A 24,641-nucleotide genomic window follows, 5' to 3' on the forward strand; every position below is an offset into this window, starting at 1 on the left:
GCTCAGGCTCAGGGAAGGCCTCAAACAGAGTGGCATTCACACCAAGTCTGAAGGACCAGGAGGAGCCAGCCTACCTTGAGTGGGAAATTCCCTAACTCACATGTAATTAGTCAGCCTAGAGCCCTAGTGAATCACGGGTGCCATGGCAGGTTGGCACCCTCACTTCAGCAGCAGCTGCCAATGCTAAGCTGGGTCAGCAGGTGAGTGTGGAAACAGGGGCAATGTGGATTTGGTAAGAATGCCCCCTGGGGCTCTAGGAGTGTGGGGATTGAGAGGAGTGAAGGAGCCTTTTCAATCGGTCAGACTTACTGGGGAAAACCCCAGAAAAACCCAGGAGTAGCAACAGTCATCTGGAGTGGAGAGGAGGGATTTGGTGTGCAGGGCATACACGCCAGCTGAATTGTGACCCTAGAGCTTTGAAACCCCACACCTGAATGGGAGGAGATTCATGGCTGTTCTGTTTGACACAGTTACCTTCCAAGTGAGTTTATATTCCACTGGGGTTGAGGGGGGAAGTCATTACTTTTTACATATTCCCATGTGACAAGCATGGGTGCCTTCCCTCTTGGCCTCTCCCCCTGAAGTTTGAAGAGAAAATCATAGACATCTGCCTGAAGCTGCTGGACAAGAGCCTGCACTTCCAGACTGACCCAGCCACAGACTGTGCCCTGCGGGGAAGCCCCGTCTACGTCAGCAGAGTGGTGTGTGCCATGGTGAGGTCCCTGGCGTGCCCGGGGAGGGGCAGCGGGAGCCCTGCCCACTCACAGTTGTCCCCTGCAGTGGGTGAAAGAGGGACCCTCTGGCAAAACCATCTTGGATGAGACTGACGCCAGAATGTGGGTGACAACTTTTCTCAACCGAGCTCTGAAATAGCTGGGTGTAAGTCCTCACCTCTATGAATTCCAAATTACCTGTTTTGAGAAAGGGTGAGTGTAGTTCTGGTTTGTGAAACGGTCTTGTTGTTTCTAAATTTCCTCTTTTCTGAAGTGTTTTTTAAAGGTCTCACAGGTAGGCTCCAGCTTTGCAGGGGATGGGAGGACACGGGTAAGGGGTAAATAGGAACAAAATAATAAACTAATTCACAGTGGAGCAAAAGTCAGAAGAGTCAACACCCATCCTCAGTTCTCCCCAGCAAGTCTGTAAGTCCGCAGCAAAATGCTGTTAAAGTGTCTCCTCTGTTTCTCAGGCCCATGGCTCTTCCAAGGCAGCCTACACATGACGTGTTGAGGAAATGGATGCTTCTAACACTTCACTATATGGCTTCTCTTCAGATCAACAGCAATGATGACAATGGAGTGCTCAATGGAAACTGGAGTGAGAATTACACAGATGGCGCCAACCCTGCGGAGTGGACGGGCAGCGTGGCCATCCTGAAGCAGTGGTATGCCACAGGCTGCCAGCCTGTGCGCTATGGGCAGTGCTGGGTCTTTGCTGCCGTCATGTGCACAGGTAGGAGGTAGAAAGGACCCCATGAAAAGGTCAGAGGTATAGCAGCTCATGTATGAGCCTTCTGAACCATTCCCATCCCAGTCCCACACGGTTCACACCAAGGGACATTTTCCCCTCTGAAATGTGTCGGCCAGGCATGGTGGCTCACACCTGTAATCCCAGCACTTTGGGAGCCTGAGGCAGGTGGATCCCAAGGTCTGGATTTCAAGACCAGCCTGGTCAAGATAGTGAAACCCCAGCTCTACTAAAAATACAAAAATTAGCAGGGCATGGTGGCAGTCACCTGTAATCCCAGCTACTCGGGAGGCTGAGGCAGGAGAATCGCTTGAACCCAGGGGGTGGAGGTTGCAATGAGCTAAGATCATGCCACTGCACTCCAGCCTGGGTGACAACAGTGAAACTCCCTCTCAAAAAATAAATAAACAAAATAAAAAATAAAATGTCTTATCACGGACCTCAGACTGCACATGTCTGGGCTTATGTCAGACTATGGTTCTGAAGTGACAGTCACATGTCCCAGGATGCCTGACACCCTTGCTTCTTCTGAGCTTAGGCAACCTACCAGCATATTCCTAAGAGCCTGGCTGGGAACGGTCTAGGTTCAAGACAGAAATGAGATGAGAAGCTAAATAATTAGGAAACTACAAACTGATTAGTGTCCTTTCTGAGCACAGAGAATGGGCTCAATGAAGACGTGTACATGGAAGGGAAACGTGAGTCAGGGCTGTGGTGTGGGCCATGGGGCCAGAGCAAGATGGCAGCCCAAGCAATGACCTTGAATTTGGAGTTGTTGAGGGCCTGATAGCCCTACTCCGGCCAGAGGGTTAGGGGAAGGGAGAAAATGTGAGGTCAGCGTTTCAGATAAAGAATGGATACTACATTAGCAGAGGAAAAACTGAAAAATACATATGGGGAAAAGACGGCAAATGGAAGTTGGTTTGTGGGTGACAAGAGGAGGAGATAAGGAGGAAATCATGAGGGGGGTGATATTGGAAATGAGTCACACACTGGAGGTGAAAGGAGGAGGCCTTCTGCCTCACCCAGGGCCAAGTGCTTGCTCCGGGTCCTCACCCTTGCCCTGTCCCACACCCAGGCCAGCTCTGGGCCTCTTGGCTTGCGCATCCTGATTAGGGTGGCAATCAGAAGGTTATTTGTTGTGTTAAGCTGGGGAGAGAGGCCAAGCAAGGTTTTCGCTCACAGGACTCTTTAGGGGAATCCAGGAGTGCCAGATCTGCCCATAACTTGGTGTTTATTGGGGGCTCAGGCCTTCTGGGCGGAATTTCGTGTGTGACAAGGTTTAGTGCATTTCGTGTGCTTGTATGTACTGGGCTCATCTCTGGGCTGCTGGAAGAATGCAACTTCCCTGAAGGAAGCTCAGAGAGCCCCAGGCATCTGTCCAAGGGCACGAGGAGGCGTTGCCACTGAGAGAGAGTGACTTTGCACAGTTGATGAGAATGATCAGTAAGTCCCAAGCTTACTCCTCTGCAGCTGCAGAGCCAGCTCTTGAGTTGATTGAGTTGAGTTGGATGAGTTGAGTGCCCAGGTGTAAGAAACAAGGAATTCCACAGCTTTGAAACTCCAAGTTATGAAGATTTTGGTGAAGTGAGAGGTCTGAGTCCTTCAGGAAGCAGGCACAAGACTGACAGGTAGAGACTAGATCTTGTATAAGATAGAGAGGGAACCTTCCAGTGTGTGGAAAAGCCTAGCATCTAATGGGCCAGGTATGTGTGTGTAGAAGGAGTGAGCCAGGTTTGGTCGGGTGTGGTTGTCTGGAACTGCTTGATGAGAGAAGTGGAGCCAGTGAATGGAGATTATGCAATGACAGTAGACCAATTAACATGTTTGTGAGAATCATGGCCCTTTAGTGGCCTGGAAAACAAAGGATTGGTCAAAGTAGGTCAAACGTGGCCCGGTCCCCTGTAGCTCAATCAGCACCAACCTTCCCCAAAAGGGTTACCGTGTTATATATGAATAAATACAGCAGTTTGAAAAACTCATTCCTTCATCCAGCAATACTTATTGAGTCCTTATTCTACACCAGGGACTCACTGTGTTCCAAGAGCTCTTGGATACAAGATGGGTAAGACCCAGCTTCTGTCTTCAACTAAAGTTAAAGTTAAAGATTTAGTCAAACTCCTTAACCTCAAACAGTTCCCAAAGCATGTTTTTTGAAAATATATATGTTATTATTTCATAGCCACAGTAACTAATGTTTACTAGGGACTTCCTTTGTGTCAGCAGACACTGTGCTAAAACCCTGATGGCCTAGGGTAGCAGAGAAGCATGTGGACTCTGGAGGCAAGATGCATGAGGTTGCATACCAGCACTACCATTAATCGGCTGAGTAACCTTGGTCAAGTCATTTAACTTGTGCCTCAGTTTCCTCAGATGTACGGTGGGGAAAGTAATGGTACCTACCTCATAGGATTATTGAAGGGATTGAGTGACTTCATACTGGAGAGTGCTTAGAATAGTGCCTGGCTATAGTGAGTGCTCAGGAAGCATCAGTTAGGGTCATCTTGTCTGATCACCTAAATGACCTTATGAGATGGGACCTACCATCTCCATTTTTCAGAAGAGGAGATTGAGTGGCGGAGCCGGTCTCATACCCGAGTCTGGCTGGCTCTTCAAGCCATGTGCTAACCATCAGGCCTTACCACCTCATGAGCATTGCTAGCAGCTGCCATTAATCCAGCACTAAGTCCCGCAGGAACACACTGGGCACTTCTGCTTTTACTAATCCTGACCACCACCTGCAAAGTCGATATCATTATAGCCGTTTCACAGATGAGGAAGCAGGCTTAAAGTGACCTGGGGACTCTGGTCTGACTCAGATGTGCATCTCCCCTCTACGGCCCTGCCTCCCCGGGTGGCCTTTCTACGTGTTGACACATTGACTTCAACTTCCCATAGAAAAACCACAAAAGGAGGCTTTGTATGCATCAAAGATGAGGTTATAATTTTTGGCGATGTGCTGTGTCCTTGGCATCCATTTAGTTGCCTGTTACTTGAGAATTTTAGAGAACTCCCTGGCCTACCCTTCCTGTGCCCAGGGCCAGGCACCCTAGAGCTCTAGGCTCTCAGGCTCTTCCCTTTCTGGCGGTTCACTCTCTGACAAGGTTGGAACCCTCAGCCCTTGGCTGAGGTCTGGGAAGTAGCCTGGATGCCTTGCATGATAGCAAGAGAACAGAGGGAACAGTGATGTTCTGTTGCCTGAAAACTCCCCAAAAACCAGGTGTGAAAAAGCCACCTAGTGTATAATTTCATACATATGAAATGTCCAGAGCAGGCAAATTCATAGAGATAGAAAGTAGAGTGTGGTTGCTTAGGGCTGGGAGGAGGGGATAGTTGGGAGTGACTGCTACTGTAATGAGGTTTCCTTCTGAGGTGAAAATGTTTTGGAGTTAGACAGTAGAGATTGTTGCACAACCTGTGACTATATTACAAACCACTGAACTGTACACTTTACAAGAGTGAATTTTACGGCATGCGAATTATATCTCAAGAAAGTTGTTTGAGAAGAAGCCAGGCATCCTGGGAATATGCCTGGTCTATTCTCGCCCATAACTGCGTGGGGTTGGAAGTGGGGTAGGGGAGAGCAATGACTTGGGCTGAGGGTTGGGAGGTACTAATGTGTGACTATAAGCAGATGTACAGCACCATCCCTCTTCTGTAAAATAGGGTCCAAGGTCCCAGGGGCTGTAAGGGGAAGGGGAGGTGGGAAAGGGTGTGGGAGATGGGAGGCTGCCTGGTTGGGACTGCGACTGGGTCCTCCCCTTAAACTAAAGCAACCCAACTTGCATGTCTTTGATACATCAAATCCTCACTTATGATGGGCTTGCATACAAGGCCTTCTGCTTAACGCTCTTTTGAAAACCCCTGAGCTAGATATTATCTAAGATTTTTCTAACTCAGTTATGTAGGGGCCTTTATAAAGTATCTCATCTTCATTTCAACACAGTAACTCTTGTTCTTATTGTTTTTACCCTTACGTCTTAAAGAAGGAACCGCAGCCAAGGCCCTGGTGCATTATTTTACCGCAGCCTTTTCTTAGATCCCAGTTCAATCTCTTTTGTGCAATGTCCTGGACTAAACACAAACCTGCCTTATTTTCCATTGATTTCCATTGACATAAGATAGCATGGAATGTTCCCTCGTAAGGTTGTTGACTAATACATGGAGAGTAGATAGAAAGATGTCTGGCACATAGTTTTATCTAAATGTTAGCTATTATAATTAGTCTGGTACTGTTTTAATCTCTGCCTCTTGGGCTCCAGGGGTTTGACTGGGTCTTATTCAAAAGTTGTTTCGGCCGGGCACGGTGGCTCACACCTGTAATCCCAGCCCTCTGGGAGGCCGAGGCGGGCAGATCACGAGGTCAGGAGATTGAGACCATCCTGGCTAACATGGTAAAACCCTGTCTCTACTAAAAATACAAAAATTAGCCAGGCGAGGTGGCGGGCGCCTGTAGTCCCAGCTACTCGGGAGGCTGAGGCAGGAGAATGACGTGAATTTGGGAAGCGGAGCTTGCAGTGAGCCAAGATCACACCACTGCACTCTAGCCTGGGCAACAGAGCCAGACTCTGTCTCAAAAATAAAAATAAATAAATAAGTTGTTTCTAGCTATCTCTGAAACTTCAGTTCCCCTCTCTCCCACTTTTTTCCCCTTTTATTTCCTTTCTTCCTTGGAACGTTTAGAGTTAACTATATTCCTCATTTCATGGCACTTACCATAATTGGTCTGCTCAGGCCCCTCTTTGTAAAAGGCTCTTCTTATTAAAATTAATTAATTAATTTCCCCCTTGTATGTCATAGCCCACTTCTATTCGCCTCTCTGCATGATAGGGAAACATTTTCATGTGTTTAATGTGTAGCACTGTAGTTGGATGTGTTTTCACAAAAAAACATATTATTATCTTTGTGCAGTGTTTTATTCAGTATGGTGCTGGTTTCATGTATTGTATTTGTCTTTTATATACATATGTATATAGTTTTATTTTTATTTATTTTTTTAAGGCCAGTGTGTATTTTTTATCCTTAGAAGTTCTACTGAGTCTTTTTTTTACCTCCCGTTTCTCTCCTCATTATGTTCTTGTTTTTCTATAACTCCTCTCGAGCACTTTGAGCATATTTATAATATATAAAATAGCTCTTTGAGGTCCTTGTCTCCTTTTTTTTGAGATCAGCTTTTTAAAAAATAATTTCAACTTTTATTTTAGATTCAGGGGGTACCTGTGCAGGTTTGTTATGTGGGTATATTACATGATGCTGAGGTTTGGAGTATGAATGATTCATCGCTTTGTGCTAATTTCATGATCTCTGGCATTTCTGAATCTGGTTCTATTGATTGATTTTTTTTACAGGCTATGGGTCATATTTTCCTGTTTCTTTGCATGCTTGCCCATTTTTTATTGTGTTATGCTGTTAAGAACTGAATTTTGTTTTAAAGGACTTTGTGTGGTACAGCAATAATAAATTCCTTGCAGATTAATTTGAGCCTTTGAAGGTTTTTTGTTTTTTGTTTTTGAGACAGGGTATCTCTGTTGTCGCCCAGGCTGGAGTGGAGTGGCGCACTCTCGGCTCACTGCAAACTCCGACTCCCGGGTTCAAGCTATTCTCCTGCCTCAGCCTCCTGAGTAGCTGGGACTACAGATGCCCATCACCATGCCTAGCTAATTTTTGCACTTTTAGTTGAGGCAGAGTTTCGCCATGTTGACCAGGCTGGTCTCGAACTCCTTGAGGTTTGCTTTTAAGCTTTGTCTTAATGGCTCCAGAGCGGTCTTTACCCTAAGCTTAATTTAGCCCCACTACTAAGTCATGCCTCTTCTGAAGACTCTTATCAAATGCCCAATGTATTATGAGGCCTCTCCGCTCTATTGCTTTATCTGGTCTCCTGGAATTTCATCCCCATGCTTGCACAGATCACCACTCAGCCAAAGACTTGAAAGACCCCTCTGCAGATCTCTGGAATACTCTCTCTGTTCAGCTCTCTCCCCTGCATACACTCCACCCTGCAAATTTCAGCCCTCTAAGCTTCCCTCAATTGTGATCTCATCTCGTTAACTCGATAAGACTGCTGAGTTCTTTTTGGGCTTCCTGTGCCTGTGTGGTGGCCTGGACGCTGCTCTGGAAAGTCCTTCAATTGCGATTTGTCTGTTATTGTTCTCATGATCATACTAGAAGTGTGTATTTTGGGAAGGAAGACAACAAAAGTAGTGCTTCCTGTTCACATAATATCAGGGGTACCTGCCGTCGATACGACTTATCACGGTTGACATTGACCTTGATGCCTGGCTGAGATGGTTCAGTCTTTGTCAGCATGAAGTGGTGGGGGCAAGGCTACAGTTTGTGTCTGTACAGTCAGTTTGACCAAACCAGGATCTAATGAGGAACCAAACATCGCACCTGGTTGCAATGCCCTCTGTGTCTCCTTTAATATCAAAGAGATCCTTTAATTCAATATGTGACTTGGTTGAAGACACTGAGGCAGTTGTCCTGCACAACTCTACCTTTCAGACTTACCTGAGGGCTTCACTGTGTTGTTGGTCTTCTTATGCCTCTGTTCTTTGTATTTTGCAACTGGAAGTTAGATACAAAATATTCATATTAAACATTTGGACTAGAGGCCTTTTAAAGCAGTCTTCTGATTGTCCATCCCCGCATAAGCAGCTGACATTTTTGTCTTTTCTCTACTGGTCCAGGAGACTGACTTGTGTGAGGATGGAGGGAGTGATTGTACTGCTCACTGTGAAGGGGACTTTTTTGCCATTTAAGACCCTCCCCCCGCCACACACACCCAGATAACCCTTACAAATGTGCCACAGAGCCACAGAGCAGGTCTCCCAGCTCCATGGTAACTGCCCACTGCCGCCTTCTGCGCTGCCATTTTCAGCTAATACATGACCCAGGTCCTACATGCTGCGCTTTGCTCCTTCAAGGTTGATATCCTTGTTTCCATGTCCTATTTCTCTGTAAACAGTGCTCATTTGTACTTCTTGAGTAACAGGTTATTGCACTTTGATGACTAGGGTTTAGTTCTTAATTGCCCCCAACCCCTTATCAAAAAATAATTTTGGTAGGGCCTTGTCTTAGTGCAGGCTAGAAGACCGGAGATTATCGTGGAAAACAGATGGTATACCTTTGCATACTTAAGGTACTGTTAAGGAAACAAATAAGATTTCATTTCCTTCCCATTACAGGTGAGAGAGAGAACAGTTCAAATATGATCTAGTGATGGCAAATCTGAAAGACCAAAGCAATATGATCATCTTGGTTATAAGGAATGATTAAAGGCATGGGATAAAGAGCAGAAAGTGATATATTTATCATTTGGAAGCTTAATGCATTCAGGGAGAAACTAAAAGGTGATAAAAGTCATCACATTTACACTCAATTACTTGGGCTCTATGAGCTGAAGTTTTGGCCACATTTCTCAATAAAAGCCTTGGGATTGTGGCAGTAAAGCTAACTGAATGCATTTCAATAAACTGAACTCTAACTTTCCACTGAATTTTTCTTGTAAAATTAGGGCCACATTTCCACATGGGAGCAAAAAGAACTTTACAGCCAGTCCTGAAACATACTAGATATTTTATTTTATTTTAGACAGGATCTTACTCTGTCACCCGGGCTGGAGCACCCAGGCTGCAGTGCAGTGGCGCCATTATGGCTCACTGCAGCCTCAACTTCCTGAGCTCAAGCAATCCTCCTGCCTCAGCCTCCTGAGTAGCTGGGACCACAGCGCCATCATACCCAGCTATTTTTTTTATTTTTATAGAGGTGAGGTCTCACTACGTTGCCCAGGCTGGTCTCGAACTCCTGGGCTCAAGCGATCCTCCCTCTTTGGCCTCTCCAAGTGCTGGGATTACCAGCCTAAGCCACTGTGCCTGGCCCCATCCTCATCATTTTAATACACCATTAGGACATGGTCCACTACCAGTCAAGTGGAGTTATCTTCCCTGAAGGCAGGAATGTCTTTCATTTTTGTATCCTCTTCATCTAATTGACTACCTGGTCTCATCACTTATCACTGAATGACTACTAAATGGCTGAATGAAGAAATGTAATTGCTGATGCTGAGAATGCAGAGTGATATACCTTGATAACTCTGTGGCCCCTTCCCAACTCTGAGATCTCATTCACCTTTGCCCACTTGTCACTGCATCAGTGCATGTGCATGTAGTGTATGCATGTCCATAAGCACAGATTCCCCATGTGGGTTTCTCTTTTACGAGGGACTCAGGGACTCAGAGCCCTCAAAATCATCAGTGACAGGTCACCTAAATCTCACGTCAAGCTGTGAGTCATCAGGACTGAGAGTCTGCAGGAACAGGTTAAAGGTGCCTTACTTTAACAGGAATATAATGAGCACCTACCCTATGCCCAGCCTTGTACTAGGAATGTAGAAATGCAAGAAAAGTCTTATATGAGCTCAACTCTAGGGGGATGTGTAATTTGGCAGACAAGATAAGACAGACACATTAAATTACAGACAACCAAATCCAGTGCTGAAATGTGTGACACAGGCGATCAGGGTTATGTGAGGGCACGAGAAGGGATGAGTGTGGTGTGGAGTCATTGGTGAAAACTTCACAGAGGAAGGTGCATTGAGACTGAGGTGTGGCTGGGATGTCCAGTGGAGTTGCAGTGTTGTGGCCTGCAGTTAAAAGCATGAGAGGCTTTGAGATCAGAGAAACGTGGGTTTATGTCCTGCCCTGGCTTTTCTCTTTCTGCCATGTGACCTTACGTCTCTAAGCTCCAGGTGTCTCATCTTTAAAGTTGGGATAATCATATGGGCATGAAGAGAACTAAGGGAGATAATCCCTGCACCGTGCTTGGAACCATGTCTGGTACCTATGATGATGATGTCCTTGACTAGAAAGGCTGGAAGACAGTAAGTTCAGTGAGGGATGTGTTCAGTGACAGCAAGGTCTCCAGACAGGCTCAAGATTCAAATTCAAGAGTCCTGGGCACACAAGTGGGAGAGAAAGCCATGGTCGGGATGAGCTCTTTGTAGGAGGACAGAACCAGAAGGACAGAGGGAGCAAGGCCCCTGGAAACATGTGTGTGCACGGCTTCTGCTGCACAGATCTGAGTGCCTTGAAGCTGATGCCTTCGCTTCACCCCCTATGTAAGAAACCATTCTTGCCCCTCTGGAACTTCATTCTGTTCTACTGTGACAATCTGCTCCCCATCCAAGTCCTCTCACAAGCCATGATGAGCAAAGGGTGAGACTGGATCAGTGCAAATCCATCACCACTCAAAGCTTATGCTCTATGGACAGTTGAGCTTGGTACCCAAAGCATCACATGGCCATTAGGATAGTGGTGTGTTGAACTCAGAAATCACCAGAACAGGCAAAAGATTCACAAGACACCATTCATCCATCCATCCATCCATCCAGCAAAGATGCAGCAAGATGCAAAATGGGCCTTGCCCTGTATTATTAATAGCTGAGTAATGAGAAAGATGAATAACACACAATCCCTGCCCTTAGGAAGACAGACTTGTAAACAGTTCATCACAAGCCTCGTACTCTGGTCTCAGAGAACTTCAAAGTGCTTCAGGATCGGTTGCTTGTGTTAGGGTGGGACAGTGCTCATCAAGTCATGTTTAGCAGGAGTTGACACCACTCCTGACCCTTCAGGTGGCCACTCATGAACTCGTCCATCCGGGTGAAGGGCAAGGGAGGCTTGCTCCCTGCTCTGCCTCCCTGCCCTCCTCCTTGGCACATTTTCTTGTTACTGTGAGCATCATCCACCCTCCTGACTACTTTTAGCATAAATGTGCCTCTGCAATGCTGCTCTCTTGTCTCCCTGCTGTCTCAGGGTCCTTCAGTGACAGCTTTTCAACCTTCAGCCTCACCTCTGCAGCTGTCCTGTGTCACCTCCACCTACAACCCACTTAGTCAGCTCTACCCACTGCCTGCCCTAGTTCTTCAGCCCTGTTCAGACCTGCCACGCGAGCTCAAGGCTCCCTTTGGGCTTCTCCCCTCCCTTTTCTGGTCCCATCCAGAGGCCTGTTGCCACCCTGGCCTGGAGAGGCTCTGTGTCAAAGTGCAGAATAAGAAGAGGGTGAGCTAAAATCTGTATGCAATTAAATGTTCAAACTAAAAATTATAGGTTTTTATGAAATGACAGTAGTGTGTGTGAAGAACCCTTAGAAATAACCATATTTTTGACTCGGTCATTTTACCCCTTAGGATATGTGCCAGAGGAAGGGAGATATTGATCTACAAAGGTATTTATCACAGTATTTACAACAGGGGGAAAACTGAAAACCAACTAAATGTTTCAAAATAATCACCACTGAAATCTTGCTTTGGGCAAATATTTGATAATAGAGGAAAATGCTTGGGATATAAAATTAGGTGGAAACACTAAGATGCTGAACTGCATGCATACTACTGAGAGCTGGACTCGGTATTGACTGCAAGCTTAGCAGTGAAACCAGGATGTTAGTGGTAGCTCTGCCTCTTCTTAGCTGTGTGACCTTGGTCAAGGTAGCAAACTTTCTTAGCCTCTGATTCTCTGTCTTCAAAATGGAGATAATAATAGTAGCGGTCATATAGCGTTGTCTTGAGGATAGTGTGTGTGAAGCATTTAGCACTATGCCCAGCCGGTAGATACTATTATTGTCATTATTAAATTGAGTGGGCTGTCATTGCTGGACATGAAGGGACAGGGATCCCCACAGCATTTCATGGTGGGATTTTCTTGTGCTTAAAAGAGCACAGAGGCCAGACGCAATGGTTCACGCCTGTAATCCCAGCACTTTGGGAGGCCGAGGCAGGCAGATAACTTGAGGTCAGGAGTTCGAGACCAGCCTGGCCAACATGGTGAAACCCCATCTCTACTAAAAATCAAAAAAAAAAAAAAATTAGCCGGGCGTGGTGGTGTGCGCCTGTAATCCCAGCTACTCAGGGAGCCGAGGCAGGAGAATCACTTGAACCCGGGAGGCGGAGGTTGCAGTGAGCCGAGATTCCCTGGGGAACTAGGGCTGGAGTGTGATTTTTTTACTTCAAAAAAAAAAAAAAGCACAGAATGGAAATACGGCAGAGGATAAAGAAAGGGAGTTGGCTGGCAAACAGAACGCATGGCCCCAGGAATAAAGACAGCACTCTGCCTTCTTTCAATAATGTCTCTACGAGGTGGAAACGCTCACTTTTCTAAGCTCTTGTTACGTGGTTTTCTTTCCTGGTTGGCTTGATCTGTGATGCTTTCCTAGAGAGGCTTCCAAGATCATACACCCAGGAAAAATCATACAGAATGTTTTGCTTGAGAATCTGATGGTCTCGGGCAATCATCCTAATCACAGAAAGGAATAGAATTCCAGCTGTAGCTTGAAGATGGAGATTCAGGGCCAGAAGAGAAGTGCAGTTGAGTCGGGCCTCTGAGTTTTGCCAAAGGAAAGGCATGCCTGTCTCACTCTCGTGGCATAAGCAGAGCTCACAGCTTGCTAGACTTCATTGGCTCAGGCAGTGCCTGTCTGAGCAGTCAGCATCCCGACCTTTGCATAGAATCTCTCCCATGAGCTCCAGAAGTGGGGAGGGAAGTTGGAAATATCACTATTCCAGTGTTCCAAACAGCTCCAGCACGGTCCTACAGATGACGGACGGAAGATTTCTCCAGGTCCAGGCCCCAAAGTCCGGGAATACACGGGTCTGGAATCTACAGCTCACAGGTGACTTTTTTCTGCCCTTTTGCAGTGATGAGGTGCCTGGGGATCCCCACCCGTGTGATCACCAACTTCGACTCTGGCCACGACACAGATGGAAACCTGATCATAGACGAGTATTATGACAACACGGGCCGGATTTTGGGGAATAAGAAGAAGGATACTATCTGGTGAGAAACAACCTCTCAACCTATTTCTAGGGCCACACATCAGAGCCAAGCCCCATGGCAGGAGGAAGGGCAGGACGATGTCCGTGAGTCTGCTCCCTCCCTTTCACCTCCTCCACCCCGCCCCCCCAACGCCAAGGCTGCGCCCACACCTCTTGCCAATCTTCAGCTGGGAGACAGCTGAACAAAGCCCATTTGGGGTTTAGAAGTCTCACAATCATAAGAACGTTCTGCCCCGGGTTGAGGTTTTCATCTTTGTCACCTCCTTCGCAGAACCTCCTGGTTCTGTGGGGCCTGGAGAAAATTTCCCCACTGCCCTCTGAAGGTTTGTTAAAAAAAAAATAGATCAACTCACAAAATCAGATCAATAAGAGAAAAGGCATACGCATTTATTAACGTATACACAGGAGCCTTCGGAATGAAGACCCAAAGATACAGGGGAAATTGTCCATTTTTATGCTTAGTCCAACAGAGTATGGACAGCCACGTAGAAATATGCTTGGACAAATGGTATGACCTAATACTAATAGACTGAGCGGGGAAACCCGCCCTGTCTGTCTACATTCTGATTGGCCTCTCTGAGCATGAGTTCCTTCCTTCCCAACATGGGGCAGAACCCTCTCTAGAATGAGGGTCTTTTGACCTACAGTCAAACAAGGTAGGTCAGATAAAATTTTTATGGCCAATTCTTATACACAAAGGCAGAGGGAAAGCCAGGGCAATATTTTTAGGTTTTAAGACTGCCTTTGGGGAAAAGGGGTTCTGGTTTCCATGACCTTCCCACCTTGGGGAAGAGAGATTTTAATTTCTATGGTTAGCCATGGGGGTAAATGAGACTGAGAGACAGGAAGACAGGAAGACAGGAAAAGGTCCAAAAAAACACTTCTGCTTCTGAGCCCTTCATTTTGGAGTATTGTTTCCTGAGTGCCAACAGTTCTGACCACAGGACAGCCTTACCTCCTAATACAAAGACGGCAACTGCCTCTGTGAGTCAGCAACACACACAAAGGGGCCACGAAGACTGTTTGATGAGACAGTGAAGGATTTTTAACTTCAGTGGACTCTGGAAGCCTTCACTTTCTGTTCACAAGCTGAGTCCGCAGAGGGAAACTCTTTTCTGGGAGGCAAACAGAGGTCCACGAGAGGAAGACCTGTCACTAATTAGTCATTTTTTTGAGCCAGGGTCTGGCTTTGCTGCCCAGGCTGGAGCGCAGTGGTCTGATCAAGGTCAATGCGGCCTTGATCTCCCAGGCTCCACTGATCCTCCACCTCAGCCTCCCAAGTAGCTGGGACTATAGGCACACGCCACGATGCCTAGTTAATTATTTTTTTTTTAATGAGACAAGGTCTTCCTTTATTGCCCAAGTTAATCTTGAACTCCTGAGCTCAAGCAATCCTGTCACTTCAGACTCTCAAACTACTAAGATTACCGGCATGAGCCATCGTGCCTGGCTATCCACAGAGGTTTCAAGCCCTGTGTGTGTGCTAAGTCTCTCTTTCTATCCAACAGTTCATTTGCTCGTCCATCCCTTGCCTTGTTCTAGAAAGACCAAGCAGTACAACGTCTCCCTTGGCTCTGTTTGGCACAGGAACTTCCATGTCTGGAATGAGTGCTGGATGGCCCGGAAGGATCTGCCCCCTGGATATGGAGGCTGGCAGGTGCTGGACGCCACACCTCAGGAGATGAGCAACGGTGAGGCTCTCCAGAAGAAAGGCAGGACCCGCTCCCATGGGAAGTGCCCCACCCCTGCCCAGCCCTGCAACAAACGGCCCACCGAGGCTCCCCTGTTCTCCTTCAGGCGTCTACTGCTGCGGCCCTGCCTCTGTCAGAGCCATCAAAGAAGGAGAAGTGGACCTGAACTACGACACGCCCTTTGTGTTTTCGATGGTGAATGCTGACTGCATGTCCTGGCTCGTCCAGGGAGGGAAGGAGCAGAAACTTCACCAGGACACGAGTTCTGTTGGCAATTTTATCAGCACAAAGAGCATCCAGAGTGATGAGCGGGATGACATCACAGAGAACTACAAGTACGAAGAAGGTAAGTAAGTAAGCCAGCCCTACTCACAGCCCCAGTCCTGCAGGAACCTTCCCCTACCCCGGGGAGCCAGAGAGCATCTGAGAGGCAGGACCCAGCCCCACGGTCGCCTCAGCCGTTCAGTTTTGAGGCCCTAGTTGGGGTGGCCCCACGGCCTCGCTTCTTCATCACACCCCCACCCCACATCCTGCAGGCCAGCGAGCTCCCGCCACAAGGCGCTTGCATGGACTGTGGAGCCCAAACAGAATATGAATCCTTCACCCCTGCTTCCCGCCCCAAAATCAGCCTCCCACTGAAGACGGCAGGGAATTTAGTAAACACTATGCCATTCATTTATTTTATTTAGGGTATTGTTTAATTCATTGTGTTTCACTGAGTCTTTGGAGGACAGGCTGAGGCGAGCCCAGATGTTCACTCCCACCCTCCTCCCTGCGGGGCTGGCAGGACCAGAGGCTGACTCTGAGGTGACAGCCCTGGCAGCAGGGCCACAGGGAGGCTGTGTTAATCCGGTATAGATGAATGCCTGGGGAAACTGAGAAACGCCAGCCACTAGGTTCAACTACCAGGGAACCAGGCAAAAATATCCAGTCCATGGGGGCCAGAGGCAGGGTGAGGGCCAGAGGCGTGATCTGGCTGGGGAGGATCTGAGCAGGCGCAAGGCAGGGTGGGTAGAGGGCGGCAGGGAGGGCTGAGCAGTTGCTGGGAGTACTGATGAGTGGGTGTCTGTGGTTCGTCTACATGGACCTCGGGGACAGACATAGGGAGGCTCCAGAATTCCCCACCTGGAAAGGGGATTCGCAGTAGGGAGCGAGTGTTGAACGCAGCCCAGCAGTGCCATCACCACCCTCTCCCTGTGGCCTTTGGCCTCATCTTGGCTGGGTTGCCCCAGAAATGGATCCTGAGGCAAGCATTCAAATACAAGTGGTTTATTTTTGAGGCTATCCTGGAAATGCTGGTAGCAGAGTGAGGAAGGGAGACAGGGAAGGGGAGGAAATGGATGTAAGGGTACATTTTCAAGCCTGTTAGCACAGTGACAGCTGGCTGGGAGCTCTGGGCGTGGGGTTGCCAGGAAAAATACAGGACAAATAATGCTTTAGTGTAAGTATGTCCCAGGCCAGGAGCTGTAGCTCACACCTGCAATCCCAGCACTTTGGGAGGCTGAGATGGGAGGATCTCTTTAGCCTTGGAATTTGAGGCTGCAGTGAGCTATGATGGCAACACTGCACTCCAGTCTAGGCAATAGAGTGAGACTCCATTTCTTAAAAAAAAAAAAAAGATGTCCCAAATTTTTTATTGTTTGTTTCAAATTAAATTGCCTTGTATTTTTGTTTGCTAAATCTGGCAACCCTATCACTGATTCGGTGTGAAGTGCTGAACAACACTGCAGATTTATCGCACCAGACAGGCACAGGGTCTAGGGTGTTTATCCATCAATTCCTGTCGGTCATGAGTTGAGGGCTGTTCCTAGGGGATGTAAATTCTCTCGCACTTCTGGCCCGCCCCATGCATGAGCTGAGTCTGCTCTGGTAGCAGAGAAAGACTCAGACAGAGTTGCAGGGGCTGTAATTTGAGAAGCAGGGTCTGTGGGCACTGAAATGGCAAGTGCCAAGGGGATATGGGCGGGGCTGTGACCGCATTTGCTACAGAGGCCCACAGGGTCCCCTGTGGACTCAGGGGGATTGGAGCCATACCCCGGTGGGCCTGGGTGTCCTGCTCAGGTGCTCCTTGGGCCAGCAGTATTCAGTCTCCTCCCACCCAGCCTGGCAGGGTCTGGGGTCGCACAGACCGCAGATGCGCTAAATCGGATTCCCATCTATCAGGGCCCACACTTTTTAAATTTAATTTAATTTTATTTTATTTTTGAGACAGAGTCTTGCTTTGTCGCCCAGACTGGAAGGGTAATGGCGTGATCTTGGCTCACCGCAACCTCCACTTCCCAGGTTCAAGCAATTCTCCTGTCTCAGCCTCCCGAGTAGCTGGGATTATAGGTGTCTGCCACCACGCCTGGCTAATTTTTTTTTTATTTTTATTTTTAGTAGAAACAGGGTTTCACCATGTTGGTCAGGCTGGTCTCAAACTCCGGACCTCAAGTGGTCAACCCTCCTTGGCCTCCCAAAGTGGTGGGATTACAGGTGTGAGCCACTGCACTCAGCCTTTGGGCCCATTCTTACTGAAGCAAATGTCTTCAGGTTCTCTTTTGTCTGGAACTGGGCTTAGAACGACCCGCAGAGCAAGGGTATAAAAGTGGCCTCTGCTTCAGGATGTTGTGGCAAATGCATTGAAGGGGTAGAACTGGTCCCTGGGGAGAGTAAGTACTCAACAAAGGCAGCTTCTGGAATTATAAGGGAGGCGTGGGCAAGTATTCCTGCACATGCGGCCCACAGGGACCCCCGGGATAGAGCGGGGAGGCTGAGGCCACTCTGGGAACTCCGCACACCTAGACCTCCTTTCATACGTATTTACTTATTTACTGTGCTGCTCCTTTCTCTCAGTTTCCAGGAATTAGTCTATCCCTGAACAATAATCTGGCTCTGGAGCCAGAAATCACACCATGCCCTGCTGTCTTTAAGAGGTTTATTTCTCTGCGTTTGTGGGCCTTTGTCTTTCCCTTGAGGACATCAGGATAGAGTTGAGCGGTCACAAGCACAGGTTTTAGAGTTGGGCAGGTTTGGCTCCCGCCTGGGCTCTGCTCCTTACTAGTTGTGTGACTCGGGCAGGTGACATGACTTCTGTTAGCCTCCTTTTCTTTATCTGTGTATGGAAGAATAATAAGAAGAAAAATGGTAATGGTAATACACCTTGCTTGTGGTTGATACGGGAGGATGGGTGTGAAGTGGCCAGCAGAGCCTGCCTGGGAAAGCACATGAGGAGTGGAGGGAGTGCTTGTTACTGGGAGTGAAGGCCTGAAGTTGGTGGTGGAGATACTGGGTGGGGGATGGTGCTCAGCCTCGGTGTACCCTGGTCAGCCTGGCTCACAGCTGGTGCTGCGCTCTCCCCACCTTCAGGTTCCCTCCAGGAGAGGCAGGTGTTTCTGAAGGCTCTGCAGAAGCTGAAGGCTGGAAGGTTCCATAGCTCCCGAAGAGGAGCAGAGTTGCAACCTTCCAGGCCCACCCCACTGAGCCGGGACAGCCCTCGGAGCCTGCATACACCTTCCCTTCGACCCAGTGATGTGGTCCAAGTCTCCCTGAAATTCAAGCTGCTCGACCCGCCCAACATGGGCCAAGATATATGCTTTGTCCTGCTGGCCCTCAACATGTCCTCTCAGTTCAAGGACCTCAAAGTGAACCTGAGTGCCCAGTCTCTGCTGCACGATGGCAGTCCCCTGTCCCCATTCTGGCAGGACACAGCGTTCATCACACTCTCTCCTAAAGAAGGTATGCGTGTGCACAGTTTGTGTCCGCAGAGTCGGTTTTGGCAACGTCGGTGCGGTCAAGCCAGCCAACAGGGTTCTGGGGACAGACCCCTGAGACACTGTGATTCCTACTGTCCCCTCTGGCATGATCCCCCTCCTTCCCTCTTTTCTTTCCTCCTTCTTTCCTTCCTTCCTTCCTTCCTTCCTTCCTTCCTTCCTAGTATCTCCTCTCTGCCTCCTTTCTCTTCCTCCTCCTTTCCCACCCCAACAAAAGTAGCCGGTTTTGCAGGAAAAACCTGAGATTTTGAGTCTCTGAGACCTTGGTTGGAGCCTTAGCTCTCCCATTTCCTAGCAGAATGGCCTTGGGCAGCTATTTTGGCTCTTTCCAGCACATTTCCTCATCTGAAAAGCTGCCACCTGCTTCCCCGGGACTTGGTACTTGTTGACTCTCTCTTCTCTGTGGAAGAGAGACCCCAGGTCCAACCCAGGTCTGGCTGATTTTCTCAGCTTCTCTCACCCCATCCTTGTGTTCTTTCTCTAGCAAAGACCTACCCCTGCAAAATCTCCTATTCCCAGTACAGCCAGTACCTGTCAACAGACAAGCTGATCCGCATCAGTGCCTTGGGTGAAGAGAAAAGCAGTCCCGAGAAAATCCTGGTGAACAAGATCATCACCTTATCTTATCCGAGCATCACGATTAATGTAGGCAGGAGTCCTGCAAATGGCTTGTGGGGCCCCTTGGATCTGGTGGGAAGCGGGTGAAGCCCTGTGAGAGGGCAGCCTGGGCCTGCTTAGGAGAGCATCCTCTTCCTCCTTTGCCTCTTCTGGTGCCCCAGGAGGGAAACGTTTGTCTGAGAGATCTTCATCCTCTTGTACCACCCACTAGAGGCCCTATGGATGGGTCCTTGAACAGGTGCCATGGACAACAGAAGAGATCCCTCTTGTGCCACTCCTGCTGTTGGCCTTCCCCACGGTTCAACATAAGGAAAGTGAGCACAGATGGGAGGGTCTCTGGTCGGGGGAGAGCCCTGTCTGAAAGTCAGTTCAGATTTGCCATTTTTTGGCTGTGCATCCTCAGACAAGGCCTTGGGCCTCTGCTTCTTGAACTGTCAGAGAGGGGATTAGAGTAGGTGGCCTCTGAGGACCCCTCCTGCTGACATTCTGTGATCTTCCAAGTGAGATTTCAAGGGCTCCCTTCCTTCCCGTGCTGTCTCCCTAAGGCCAACCAGCCTCCTAGACCCTGTTAAGTAAGCCCATGGAGCCCCCTCTGGTGGGGAAACATGAAGGTTTGGCTGGAACTTGGGCTTTTATGGCATCTTAGCAAAGAAGCAATATGTTTTCAGAGAAGTGACAAGAGAAAGGGAAAGGACCTTGAATCTGAAGGGGTGGTGAATTTGGGAATACATGGGAAACTCATGGTAGATACAACTTAGTTAGGAAGTCTGTTGTGTAGATTCCTCTGGTGCCCTCTACAGGCTCATAAAGGTCTGAAGTCATCTCTGGTGATCAGCCTTTGTCCTTCTTGGTAGAGAGGGGAGGGGGGACACCTTTGTAAATTTATGTCCTGCTTTTAGGCAAATAAGGGGCAACCAGAGAGCTTTTCTTATATCTGCTTCTTCTCAATTGTCTTCAGCTCAAAGTAATTCTTATGCCAAAGTGGCATATTCGGGGATGGCGTATCCTGCCACCTTACAGAACAGTGCCCTTCGTAAATGTCTCATAAGTTGGTGAATGAGAACTAATTCTCCTTCCCCTCCTGGTCTGTTTAGGTTCTAGGAGCAGCCATTATGAACCAGCCACTCTCCATACAGGTGATATTTTCAAACCCCCTCTCGGAGCAGGTTGAGGACTGTGTGCTGACCGTGGAAGGAAGTGGCCTCTTCAAGAAACAGCAGAAAGTCCTGTAAGTGCTGCAAGTGCTCAGCCTTCTCTTCTGTTTTCCCCTCCGTGAGATTAGCACTATCCTTCTCCCTGGACATGGGCTCCTGGGCCAGACTCACGACACTGGGGAAGGGAAAGCGGAAGCACTCCCTCGCACTCAGGAAGCTGGGTGGAAAAGGGCTCTGGGGTCATCATCATGCCTGTGGTTTTCTGGCATGCTGCATTCTCTGTTGCAGCCTTGGAGTCCTCAAACCCCAACATCAAGCGAGCATCATTCTGGAGACCGTCCCCTTCAAGAGTGGCCAAAGGCAGATCCAAGCTAATATGAGAAGCAACAAGTTTAAGGACATCAAGGGTTACAGGAATGTTTATGTAGACTTTGCATTATAAATTCTGGAGCAACGCGCCGGACATGTGCCTTTCAAGCTTCAGGAAAAGGAGCAAGTTCAAATGCGAGCTGCGCCATTCCCCACCACAACAGAGGCTTCACAGGGCTCCAGCGAGAGCAGCAGAGGGGATGGCGTGTTCATTGTCTGTCTCCCCTGTCTCCACTAGAAATGTAAGCTCCATGAGGGCAGTGACTTTGCTTTATTTACCTTGTGCCCCTACACTCAGAACCATTTCTGGCTATGCTAGGCACTCAATAAATATTTTTTGAATGAATGAGTAGGGTACTCTAGCATCCAGAGAACAGGTAGGAAATGTCTATGGATGGATATTTCCCTGGACCATTTGCACAGCTCCCCTGGACTCTTTTTAGGGCCCAGGGATTTCACCGTGTCCCGTCCAGAGATTCCAGGGATTCCGCAGTCTCCTATCCAGAAGCGTGATTTGGCACAAAGGTCAGAGGATACTGGTAGGACTTGGCCATGACTTACTGCCCCCTGCCCCAGATATCCAGGAAAGAAAAAGACAGGCTGAACAGCTCACTGTCGTTGTGTTGTTGCAATAGCTAACTCCCTAGTATGAATAAACTTCAGACCTTGCTCTCCTTTGCCCCATGTAATCATCACTTTCCTATCTGTTCCCTGGATGCTGGAGTCTCCTATTCATTCATTCAAAAAAGTATTTATCAAGTACCTAGCATATGCCAGAAATGGTTCTGAGTGTAGGGGTACAAAGTAAACAAAGCAAAGTCCCTGCCCTCATGGAGCTTACATTTCTAGTGGAGGCAGCGGAGATAAACAATGGACACATCAACAAATAAGTGAGATACCCACAGGTGGTGTATCAGCTACGATCCAGTTAGAAAAGCCAAAAACTCACAGGTATTTCTACCTACTACCTACCTACCATCTTTGTGTCTTGGTGAAAAGAAAAAAGCCTGGGAGACCTTTCAACCTTGGCCTTCCTTTGAATCCTTTCCCACATCACATCCAAGAGGTCCCTCAGTCCTAACAGTACCAGCCTATTCACTCAAAACTCACCGATGCACTGTGGTCCTGGATGGCCTTGCGTTGGCTGGGGAGATAAAACCAGCTGAATAACACAGTGAGGTAGACTTTGAGTGGGGAATGGAATACTCTCAGAGTTTTCTATTAGTTGCAGCCTGTATTTGTGGTCACGCAAACTCCACCCTTTCTGGGTCCTACTGAACACAAAACAATTCTGAGCATTATCTCCTCTTGTGTCACTGCACAAAGTTCTGCACAAAGAAAGATAAGATGCACTTGCTCTCTCAGTACTGGCTACGTGACTGAGACAGCTGTCCCATTAAATACACTCACAGTAAATAAAGAAGATAAAGACTTCCAGTATGTATAAACCAAAGGGTATGTGTAGTTAATCAGAGGGATAGAAGGGCATGTGGTAAGAACTAGGGAAAGTAGGGAAATAGTCCTGTGAGAGAGTGGGCTGAGAACCAGGAGCTACTGGCAGGGAACTGGAAGTAACTTAAAATTATTTCATCTTATAATTATTACCTGACAATCATGAGAAATAGTTTAAGGAAAACACCAGAAAGAGCAACATCTTACAGACACAATGACCTCTGAAGCACATGGAAGGTTTCAGGAACTGCACCCTAGGACTCTTTAATGAGTCCTGGTTTTAACACTACATTCATGAATTCTTTCATTCAACAAAGATTTACTGAGTTTCTACTAGGGGCCAGTCCTCTGTATGCTGAGCGCCGGTCCCCTGGGCCCACTTTTCTTTCTCTATACTTTGTCTCTGTGTCTCTTTCTTTTCTCAGTCTCTCGTTTCTCACCTGACGAGAAACGCCCACAGGTGTGGAGGGCTGGCCCCCTTCAGCAAAGGTTGTCTTTCGTTCATTCGTTTAACATTTTTTGAGTTCCTAATGTGCTGAATGTTCTAGGTGTAGGGAATAGACCAATAAACAGGGTAAATAAGGTTCTCCTCAACCCATTCCCAACGGACAACCTCACAACCCCTCATACCCCACCCCTAGTGGAACTCAGTCTTTCTCTCTCTCTCTCTCTCTCTCTCTCTCTCTCTCTCTCTCTCTCTTTCTTTCTTTCTTTCTTGATAGAATCTCACTCTGTCGCCCAGGCTGGAGTGCAGTCGCCCCATCTAGGTTCACTGCAAGCTCCACCTTCCGGGTTCTCACCATTCTCGTGCCTCAGCCTCCCGAGTAGCTGGGACTACAGGCGCCTGCCACCACGCCTGGCTAATTTTTTGTATTTTTAGTAGAGATGGGGTTTCACCATGTCAGCCAGGATGGTCTCGTTCTCCTGACCTTGTGATCCGCCCGCCTCGGCTTCCCAAAGTGCTGGGATTACAGGCGTGAGCCGCTGCGTCCGGCCCTCAGTATAATTTTCTTCTGACAACATTCAGCTCAGCTCCAGGCAAAAAGGGGTTCTGAAGGAATTTCTTTTTCCTTATTGTGTGTATCCTTGGTGGATCTGCCAGTGAAGAAACTCTGCCCACCCATGGCCAAGAGGTGGGCATGCGACTTATGCTGGAACAATCAGACACTTCTCCCAGGACTTCGACTGCAGAGTGAAGTGGGTTAGAGAAAGGAGAAACCTGGAGTCCATCCGTCTCGGCAGCAAAGACCCAGAGACAGACCAGCTTCTGTTCCTGCTGCCTAGTCCCTCCAGCTGCCCTGGAGTCCATCCTTCTCCTAGTCCCGAGTCTAGGAGACTGGTCTCCCGAGTCTGGTTCTCTCCCGTCAATCTAGGAGCTCCTTCATACTCTTGTTTTTTTAAGTTGACCAAAACTAATTTTGGCTTTGCTTGCATTCAAAGGACAATCATGAGATAAAAGGACTTTGTCTAGTTCAGAGAAATTGGGTAATTAGTTTAAGACCACACAGCAAAGTCTGTCTGATTCCAAATTCCCACCATGTCACACTGCCCAGTTCTCCCATAGGCATGTACTTGGGTCCTACAGGTGTCTTTGTTAGTGTCATACGTTAGCCTGAAGTTCAAGGAAGTGTCAGAAGTTCTCATTCACCCCAACCTGGTGAATAACTGGAGAGGTGGGAGGTGGCTGTGTGGAAAGGGCAGGCAGCAGCAAGAGCCACACTTTGTTTCCCAGAGCCCGCTCCTCCTTTAGTCCCTGACCCTCCAAGCCCCACTGTTCAGTTTTTCTTCCTCACCATCTGCCCGCTGACCAGCATTCAACCAACTAATGCGCAGCTGGTACCACCTCTCTACCTGTCCCTGAGACCCGATTTTCTAGTATCCAGGAACCACTTGGTGCCAGCTTTGGGGCTGCTGCCTTTTCAGGAGTACAGACAAAAAGAACTTGATTGCAGAGCGCTGATCTCAGACATATTCAGCTTTCCTCCAACCCCAGGGGATAGGCTTGGCTTCAGCCTCCATGAGAGCCTGGAGCTTCCTGAGGGGCAGCAGGTCATGTGCCTGGCATAGCATGTTAGCAGAAGGTCTGAGCTGGGATGCTGAATGAATCTGTGGGAATGTGAGAAAGAACTCTGTGATCACAGATAATGTCAGGCTCTGGATAATGCTAATACCCTCCAGAGAATTTTCTTTCTGGTAGGACGTTAGGATAGTGGGAGAGTGCCATAACGGAGATATATATAAAACCAGGCTTCAGCCTTTTTTTTTTTTTTTTTTTTTTTTGAGAACTAACCATTTGACATAGGAGATGGGG

The 24,641-nt window shown here is 48.1% G+C and overlaps 1 protein-coding gene across 2 annotated transcripts in view; it reads left to right on the plus strand.

Moving 5' to 3' along the window:
* The window catches only part of TGM5 (transglutaminase 5), a 34,416-nt gene extending 12,864 nt beyond the window's left edge, over positions 1-21,552 (plus strand). For both annotated transcript variants that reach the window (XM_011989220.1, XM_011989221.1), the window contains 9 exons: positions 585-713; positions 1,272-1,449; positions 13,157-13,295; positions 14,882-14,985; positions 15,092-15,331; positions 18,334-18,702; positions 19,222-19,382; positions 20,450-20,583; positions 20,798-21,552. In XM_011989220.1, the coding sequence (XP_011844610.1) occupies positions 585-713; positions 1,272-1,449; positions 13,157-13,295; positions 14,882-14,985; positions 15,092-15,331; positions 18,334-18,702; positions 19,222-19,382; positions 20,450-20,583; positions 20,798-20,951 (1,608 nt within the window). In that variant the 3' untranslated portion in view covers positions 20,952-21,552. The remainder of the gene's footprint in view (positions 1-584; positions 714-1,271; positions 1,450-13,156; positions 13,296-14,881; positions 14,986-15,091; positions 15,332-18,333; positions 18,703-19,221; positions 19,383-20,449; positions 20,584-20,797) is intronic.
* The last annotated feature ends 3,089 nt before the right edge of the window (positions 21,553-24,641 follow it).

This window comes from Mandrillus leucophaeus, unplaced genomic scaffold, assembly GCF_000951045.1.
Source record: "Mandrillus leucophaeus isolate KB7577 unplaced genomic scaffold, Mleu.le_1.0 Scaffold35, whole genome shotgun sequence".
Classification (NCBI taxonomy): domain Eukaryota; kingdom Metazoa; phylum Chordata; class Mammalia; order Primates; family Cercopithecidae; genus Mandrillus; species Mandrillus leucophaeus.